The 9793-nt window shown below is 36.3% G+C and overlaps 1 protein-coding gene across 1 annotated transcript; it reads right to left on the reverse strand.

Annotated features, from left to right (window-relative positions):
- Positions 1 to 421: 421 nt before the first annotated feature.
- Positions 422 to 1357, reverse strand: LOC122170940 (taste receptor type 2 member 40-like). The gene has a single exon (XM_042838224.1). It carries the CDS (start codon positions 1355 to 1357, stop codon positions 422 to 424), a length of 936 nt encoding a protein of 311 aa, XP_042694158.1.
- Positions 1358 to 9793: the final 8436 nt, after the last annotated feature.

Consider the following 9793-nt stretch of genomic DNA (forward strand, 5'->3'; position numbering starts at 1 on the left):
ATGTGGAAATTCCTTTAGCTGAGAACCAATCTTTGAGTGTTCTGTAAATTTTTACTTCTGTTTCAGTCCTATTTTCTTTCATTTGAATGTATCACGAGTCTGGAAGTCTTGAACTGAGAATTTGAAATCATGTTTTGTACTTGATTTGCTAGTTCAGTGCATTGTTTTCTTTCAGTTTATTCTTCTTATTCCTCTTTATTAAATTGAATTGTGAGACAGCAATATTCGTACAGAAAAAAATAAAAAGATAAAAAGGCACGTTATTTCAGATGTTATGAAATGTTAGGGAGGTTAAGAAGCAGCAGTCCCTTGACGATTAACATATTTGACCAAGAACAAATGAGGTGAAACAATAAGTGCATAAGATCTTGACTCTATGTCTGTAACTTGAGCATGCTTCTCCTGAGCTGTAGTACAGGGCTTAGAGTTTCACATTTTCCAAATGACACATAAAATGTTGGCAAAGCATCCTGAATGCCAGTTTCAGCTTTGAATTAACTATGATCAGGATAATAGAGTGTATTGAAGGATATGCTCCAGTTACAACTAAAGATACCGCAACCTTTACAAAATCTTTGCTTTGAGAAGTTGACAAAGTCAAAAGAATTTGAGCTACAAAACTGGAAATGTATAGGATTAGGAAAGAAATAATGGATTTGATGGCAATTAGGTGAACATCTATCAAAGGATCCCTGAAGCTCTCTACATAGCATTGCATTTTCTTGGTGTGTTTCCACAGAGAATCAATTAATAGGCCTGAAGTTATTATAGATAGCACCAGAGGAAAAAAGCAACCTGTAAAGTAAAGAAGAAGCAGGTACAAATGTGAACTATCCCAGCCACTGATATGTGCTGTGCTATTGTCTCCACAGTTCCCCGTTGACCTGCAGAGGTAGGTGTTGGGTGTAATCCATAATAAGGGAAATGAAGTTATAGAAGAGATTAACAGTGATCCTAGAAGCAGCCATGGGATCATTGCAGTTATTCTGAGCTTGATTTGTAGCAACAGCCATTGTGTGACATTGATTATTTTAACACAGTAGAGGACATAGAGCCAAGTACTGAACCACAGACTGGCATGGTTTACAAACATCCATATAGCACCAAAAGTTTTGTACACAGAAGCCAACTTAAACACATCTGTAAAGTAGAGACTGTGAATGTACATCATTACGGTCACCTGCAAAATAAATCTTGATGTGCTCAGGAAGATGAGGATCATATCAGCTGCAGATATTCTTTTGCTTTTGATCCAGTTAATGCTATTAACAGCAGTAATAAATCCATTTCCCATAAATCCAACAACAACTTCAATAGCAACAATGCACATTGAAACGATGAGAACTGGTGGTAACATCTTGTTGCTCTGGTTGCTTCTGCCTGTTTAACTTGTGGAGCTGTGTAAGAAGATGAGCAGACCACACAGTATATGACTAGCTCCCAGACTGCTCACTTTATATCTAAGAAGAAAAACGCATCTGCAAAAAATGATTGCTGGGATTGTTCCTGAGTTTGCAAATTAGAGAAGGACTTAGCAATTAATTCTAACCTTTCACATACAAAAGATTTGCCTACATTTTTCATTAGGGATATGAGGTAGTCAGCTGTATTAACCTTCCAATTTTTATCCTATTATACTCCTACCTAGCATGACAGAAGGCTCTATGGCTCTGTTGTTTGACTGTACCTGGCAATGTGGAAGGGATGTATCACACAACCCACCAGAGGCAGCAGCTTGTTAGGAGATAACAAGAGATTATTCATCCACAGACTCATTAATTCAATCTACAAAAGTAATCATAAAGCCATAGAATTGTTTGAGTTGAAAAGCCCCTTAAATTTTATGTACTCCAACTCCCTTGCAATTAACAGCGACGTTTATAGCTAAATCAGGTAATGTTGAAACAGTAATATTGTCAAGAAATGCTTTCATGAATTATAGACATATGAAGGAATAAAGAAAGACTTTGACAACAGAATAGGAAGCATCTGAAATCATCTGGCTACTGGAAAAGTACTTGAAGTTTTTAGATGGCAGATTATTTACTGTTTTTCGAAGATAACTTTGTTCTGGAGTCCATTTCTCAACAAAGTAAAATGACTCAAAGTGAAAGACAGACCAAGCTTCTAATCACAATGAAATAAAACCTGCCAGTTGGATTTAATGCTTACCATTATGCCCAAGTTTCAAGTTTTTGATGAATAGTACAGCAGTGAAATAGCTAATTTAAGCTAGCATAAGTACGTATTTTCATCAGTTTACTGAAATGAAAATCTCTTTATCTTTGTTTTCTGTCAATACTTCAGTCGTGTTGAATTTACACTGAAGCTTAGGTCCTACTTATCATAATAACAGAAAGGGAGGGGAGGCGAAGGGAGAGGAAAGAAGAGGAGAGGAGAAGTGTAACTTGATACTCTTTCATTTGTTTCTACTAGGAATGATTAATGATGAAAATGCATTGGAACAGGCTGCCAAGGAAGTGATGGAATCAACATCCCTGAAGGTTTTCAAGAATAGGCATGACCTGAGGGATATGGTTTAATGAACATGGTGGTGATGGAATAATGGTTGGACTAGAAGATCTTTTCCAACCTTAATGATTCAATGATTCTATCAAAATAATGTGGTATTTTTAACTGAAAAATTTAGAATTAACTAATACTGGGATTGTAAGCTTCCTCGATTATTCAATTTTATAGTAAGAATACATTAAAAGTTCTCAGCAAAAAAATAAATAGAGATCAAAATTTTAAAGACATCTACATAACATGTCATTGGATACACGGAACCAGAGATAAAGATTTACTTTGGTGTGATATATCTCCACAGAGACAAGCTGTAATTTGAGTGGAAAAAATATTGCAATAAAGGAAAGAAGATACTCTATGAAGGAAGAACATAAAGGACTTTCATAGCCCAAATAGGGCATTAATGTCCTTTTGTAGACTCACTTTTGAGCTACAGAATTCACAGTCACGATCAGAGCAGGTTTGATTGGCAAAGGAGGCACAGAATACCATACAACATATCAGAGTTCTTTGATTTATACTCCGGAAAAGCATTTTTTTATGAATGCATAAAGGCATCTGAGCCACAGGGTGAAGCAGGCACTAGTAATTCTTAAAAAGTTATAGAACAATATTAGCATGACACAAACAGTAAATTCTGGAGAGAAGAGTCAGAATTTACATGACTTTTTTTTCTTGCAAGATGAATCTCACCATATTCAGAAAAGGCAGGCAGGTTCAGTTCACTGGATAACAGCTTTCCCCTTTTGATTCATGCATTGCAATTAACAACTGTAATAAATACTCTTTCTACAATCCCTACAATGATTTTAATTGTTGAAGTAGTTAGACAGATTATTAAAGCACAGTGAGCAGTTTTTGGCTCTTGTAAAACATTCCCTATTCTGCTCATTCAGAAATCCACAAAATACCAATTAACTGTTATCTAGTTAATCTTTCAGCCTTTTACTGTGTGCAAGAAGCCAATGAACACGACACTAGAAGATTTATTCCTGGTATTGTTCAGGATGATGTGTATCTTGGAAATGTTTCTGATGAACCGTCCAACTACAGTCAATGTTTCACAATTTTTAGTGAGAAGTAATTGTCTATAGATGAATTGGGGATAGGAAAATTAGAATGTGTTTAATGGGACTGCCATTTTTGCATAATGTTTCTGGTATTTTTTGAAGTGAGAGATTTGATTTTAGTGTGATATGACAGGTGCTCAAACTATCACCAACCTTCCAGATGCTCACTAACCTCTTTACTTCCTAACAGAAATGGCTTTTGGTGCTCTACATCAATCTAAACCTTGATTAAATTTCAAAATCTAAAGATTTCTAAAGTGATAGGTTGTCATGGTTTTATGATTTTTGGTTATCGGTATTCCACATCATAACATCATGCAGTGCTCATTTAAAAACCGTATTTCTAAGAGCCAAACACTTCTTGAGCTCTGGCAGATTTGATGTCATGCTCCCTGCCTTGGCAGCCTGTTCCACGCCCACCATTCTCGCATGAAGATCCTTCTAATTCCACCCTGAATCTCCCCTGATGCAGCTCCATGCCATTCTCTCAGGTCCTATCATTGTCACCAGAGAGCAGAGCTCAGGTACTAGATCTTCATTACATATGTTCACTTTTAAATAATGAGCTCTTAAGCAAATAAGCTTCTTACAGTCCACAATGAATGGCACATAGTATTTATAGCACTGGTCTAAGACACTGAGGTACTTATTACTAATAGTAAAACAAATGAATAATTAAAAAAAAAAAAAAAGCATGAAAGTATACTTCTTGTAGAAGATGAAGAAACAGTTTTGCAAAACTTGCAAAAAGTATGCATATAAGTCATCTGGGTTTAGACACTTGCCCAGAAACTCAATATTCTTGGCTCTCCTACTGTAAAAGTGGTTGGTTGTGCCTATGACACTTTCTAAAAGTGTATCAAGGGTTCTTCAGTTATTTACCAAGCTGTGAAAGGCTTGTGATCCTTAATAAAACATCCTGTATCTGGTAAAAAACAATAAATCACACTGCCATTTAACACATTGATGACTTGATATTGCACAGAGAAATAATGCTGTGAAATACAACAAAAACACATGACAAAGGGTGATAAAGACTATTACCACTAATTTGCAAGTTGTCATGCTGCTGTCATTGTTGACCTGGAGATAACATACTGTTAATTTCAGTAAGATATTGTTTGTTTTTTTAGAAGGTCAAAATGGAAGACTGATCAGATGCAGGTAGTGGAAGGAGTCCTTCAAAGTAAGGGTCAAAAAGATCAAACAGTGTCACACAGATAAAACAAAAGAGTAACTAAAATTTTAAAATACACAACAGAAGAAAGGAAAAGGAGACTGAAATAAACTACTGTCTGTAATCAGTCACTTTTTGCCATGATGGAAAAGAGTCTAATACAAGCATTAATTTATGCAATTAGTTTTTGTAAAGATGAGTCTAGGCAGCATTTGTCAAGTGAGTTTGTGCTTGATACCAAATAAAGTACTGAAAAATATGTTTACTTCCTGAGTAACTGGATACCACCTGCATCACTCACTTCTATTCCCTCCTCTAATTCCCCTCTAGTTTGTGTCTTTACCTTCAACAGCAGCAATTGTTTTAATTGCCCCCAAAATCCACATTTCCGAAGAGTCTTACCAAAAGAGTCTTACTTGCCCTATATCACAGTGTAAGACACAACAGGACCAATCATGTATTCCCTATCTAAAACAGGACCAATCATGTATTCCCTATCTAAATTCAATTTACAAATGAAATAGCTGCTAGGCTAGCTTATGTCCTCTTATAACCCATATGCTTTCCTACAAGTAAGGAAGCTGGGAGCGCAGGTGAGATTGGGAAGGTATAGATCCAGGACAGATGACTAAAGGGTTATTATATGCCATGTTTCATCATGTTAGTAGTAAAAACTGGGAACAGAAGGCAAAATTTTTGGAGTTATAGTTTTTGTCTTTCCAGGTAGCCATTACACAAGATTAAGCCAAAGTTTTCCTGAAAATGGCTGAATAACTGCCTGCCATTGGGAAGAAACGAATGAATTCCATGTTTTCCTTTTTGTTGTATGCATAGCTTTTTCTTTTCCTATTGAAGGGTGAGAAGGGCCCCATAGTAAAAGAGTTAAAGGTGTGAAAAAGGCTTACTTGGGTTACAGAATTTGATTCTGCACGTCACTATTGGACTGTCTTTATCCCACCAGTGGGTTTTTCACTCTTATTCTTTCAATTTTTCTTCTATTCCACAATGGGGGAGTATGCAAGCTCTATAGGCCTTAGCTACTGTGGAGCTTATCCACAACAGACCCTCAGTTTTCACATTCAATGACAACTTTTTTGTTTGTTTGTTTGTTTGTTTCCTCTTATTGAAATAAATATAGACTTCTTAGAATGAATGAATGATTTCAACTTCTTAGTTTGTCATCATCATGGAATTTTCCCTTGAGAGCTGATGAAAACTTGAAAAAATTCCAATGATCATATACAACATCTAGAAGAAAATGTTTAATTACATTAGTCAAAGCATGCAAAGGATGCAATGACATTTTGAGGTTTGAAAAAGCCAATCTAGAGTTATCAGGAGAATTACAACCAAAAAGTTATTTCTTGTTAAGCAAGAGAAGAAAGGATGAAGAGAGATCCTATGCTGACTTGTGCTCAATATTCCCCTTTTTAGGCTACCAGTAATTAAGTTAAAGGTTAAATGTCTCAATCGCAGGATACAATAAGTAAGTCACAATAAGTAATAAGTAAGCCCCAAACTACTTTTTAGAGACATAGTAAAGCTGATTTTCCCAGAATCGTGGAATTGTTAAGGTTGGAATCAACCTTAAAAATCATCTTGTCCAGCCATCAACCCATTCCTACAATGTCCACTAAACCATGCCCTTTAGTACAACGGTTCTAGAAAGAAAACACAATTCAAGAAACAGGTTTGTAGCCCATTTGCAGAGAAGAGGGTGCTGATGATCTTGAACACAGAAACATTCATTCAGTTTTTCACAAACACATTACAAGATATTTTCTGCATATCCTGGTGTCAATAATTTCTATTATGCACTTTCCAGGAGTCTACGGTTGATGTTCTTTTGTAGGCCTCCACCAGCTCCCAGGTTTCTGTCAAGTTCTGTGGTATGTCTGGCAGTCCTCTTCTGATGCCTAAAAAGTTCCATGGCCAGTGACACTAGATTACTATGTTTGATCAATAAAAGACGTTTCAGAACCCAGAAATAATTCACTTTCATTTTGTCACTATATTTGAACCCAGATGGACTGGGAAATCAGGAATTAGAAGATCTAAAACAACAAAAACCCAGCAACAGCAACAACAACAACAACAACAAAACATAAGAAATCCTCTCATGTAATCTGCATTAATTAATGTATTGGAGGAACAAAGCTTAACCACAACGGTTTTCTTTTGTTTCTTTGTTAGACTTCTTTTTCATAATGTTTTTAAGATGTAATACATACCTTTAGAAATCTGTCCTTTGTTTTCAATTGTATGTGGAGTATAAATTTATCTCATGACTATACTTTCCAATATTTAGGTGATGCAATTCATTTAAACCATTAATTCCAGAAGACCAAAACCATCCTGGGCTGCATCAAAAGAGGTTTAGCCAAAAGGGGTGAGAGGTAATTTTCCCCCTCTGCTCTGCCCTTGTGAGGCCCATCTGGGGTACTGTGTCCAGGTCTGGGGCCCCAGCACAAGAAACATCTGAAATCATTGGAGTGTGTCTAGAGAAGGGCCATGAAGATGTTCAGAGGGATGGAGCACCCCTCCTTTGAAAAGAATTTGACTGAACTGACCTTGTTTAGCCAGGAGAACAGGTTCCCTGGAGACTTCATTACAGCCTTCCAATATTTGAAGGGAGCTTACAAGCAGGAAGTGCAGTAACTTTTTACATGGTCTAACAGTGATAAGACAAAGAGGAATGGCTTTCAAGTAAAACAGGGAGACTTAGAGAAAATTTTTTACTCAGCTGATGAGCCACTGGAACAGGCTTCCCGAGAAGCTGTGTATACCCTATACTTAGAGGCATTTAAGGTCAAGCTGGATGGGGCCCTGGGCAGCCTAGCCTGGTGGGTGGCAACCAGTCAGGGGGTTTGGAGCTTGATGATCTTTCAGGTCTCTTCCAACCTAAGTCATTCTATGATTCTATGATTCTGTGATTTAATAATATATCATTTTCATTTAAAAAAATGATCTCTGTAGTCCTTTAAGGAATTCTTCTATACTCTTTGTAAGCAATACTTGAAATTCAATAAATTAGGATCTCTGTCTTTCCTGTTGCAATGAAACCATCAAATGGAACAGTGAAAACAACTTTACACAGTGATGCCATTAAAGATTGTATTGTCAAAGTCACTGCACTGGTAATTTTAAATATATAGCTTTTTAATTATCAAATTTTAAGTGCTCACTTTCGTTAACTGTATATTTTTCAAACATAATGTGCCTTTTAATGCATAAAGAGCATATAAGTATTGTAACCATAATACCATTTGCAGGTCCCCATTATTTCACTACTGTTAGCATCAGCCTTGCAGGTACATAATTCTGGATCCGCTTATGTTTGTATAACTACTGTGCCATTTTGACAGATGACTGCAATGCAAATCCCTTTGTCAATACTCCAACCACCTGTGATGCAAATTTAGATTAATCCTGATTTTCACTTCTTACTTACACATTTTCAGTAACATAAGCGACACATGTCACAGCAAATCCTACTCACCTTGAAAGCCTACAATATATCTGACACTGTTTCTAGGAGATAGAAAATGTTATCTATTTGGAAAGATCTCTCCATATGTCTATTCAGAATCTATCTAAATAGAGGAAAAGCCTGTAGTTTGACAACTTTTTCCCAGTATAATGTATTTAAGTAATAGTGTCTGTACAGTTCCAAAGTCCTGGCTTTTTAAGTCCAGGTTCCCAACCCTGAAGAAAATTAATGAAAAATCTACAATTCAGTGTCTCATTTATTTTGCAGTAACTCAGTGTTAAATGGGTGCAGGCATAGCTTGGGTAGACAGTGCATTGAAATCCATTACCAACATGCCTGACTCCATATATTACTTCTCAATATCCTATCAGCTCTTTAACTTTGCATTAGTGAAATGTTACTTGCTGTGATTACTACATCAAGGAGGGAATGATGCATGAAATAAAAAACTGTCAAATCTTGAGAAAATGCTCAAGACAATGACACGTGCCTGCTTACTCTCTGCAATGGAATGATATTCTTCTCAAGTGGGAAGCATTGAGACAAATCATAGAATCATAGAATCACTAAGGTTGCAAAGACGACTGAGATCATCTAGTCCAACCACCAACCCATCCCCACCATTCCTACTAAACCATGTTCCTCAGTGCCACATCTACATTTCTTGAAAATTTTCAGGGGCAGTGACTCCACCAGCAACCTGGGCAGCCTCTTCCAATACCCCACCAGTCTTTCAGAGAATAAACCATTCTTAATTTCCAATCTGAATGATGGTCACTATGAGGGACAGATATTAAGCACACTCGGAATAATAGAAAATGAAAAGAAAGTTATGCAGTTTTTCCTATGTTTCAAGTTAAAATAAAAGGAACATAAGGCCAATTCATCCTGGTTTGAATTTCTAGAAAGGGAATATTCTGGGACAGTTGAAGGCAGGCTTTCATAAAATGAAGTACCTGCTAAATTCCTTTATGTGATAAAAACAAAAAATTGTGGAATTATGCAATATCTGTTTCATGGAATGGGTTTCAACTGAGGTTGAAAAATTTACTGTATTTTCTAGTGCAGTAAATAGGTGGCATCAAATGAAAGGAGTTAAAAGAAAACAAAAGGTGATATTTCACATAACAAATAGAAAGTTACAGAATTGCTTGTCAGAAGACACCACCAGTGCTAAAAGTCTGAGTGGTTTCAAAGGGTTAATTTAAATGCCCATTGGAAAGAAATCAATTGGTCCTTACTTAAATGCATAAAACACGTTTCTGGTTCACAAAGTCCCTAAACTATAAAAGTTTATTGCCTGGGAGAACAGCAGGAGAAAATATCATGTATGTTTATCCAATCTATGTAACCTTCCCAAAGCACCTATTCTTTGTTTCTGTCACAAGCAAGTCACTGGAAGTCACTGCACAGATGAACCTTTTTTTCTACCTAGTGTGAATGAATCAATGTTAATGAGTTACGATACATTATGAGGTCTCTCTGTTTAGTATGTTTTGTGAACAACTGTAATTCTCTCATGGTTTT

Source organism: Centrocercus urophasianus, unplaced genomic scaffold (genome assembly GCF_019232065.1).
Source record: "Centrocercus urophasianus isolate 14NV4802_14NV808 unplaced genomic scaffold, USGS_Curo_1.0 seq_74, whole genome shotgun sequence".
In the NCBI taxonomy this organism is placed as follows: Eukaryota; Metazoa; Chordata; class Aves; order Galliformes; family Phasianidae; genus Centrocercus; species Centrocercus urophasianus.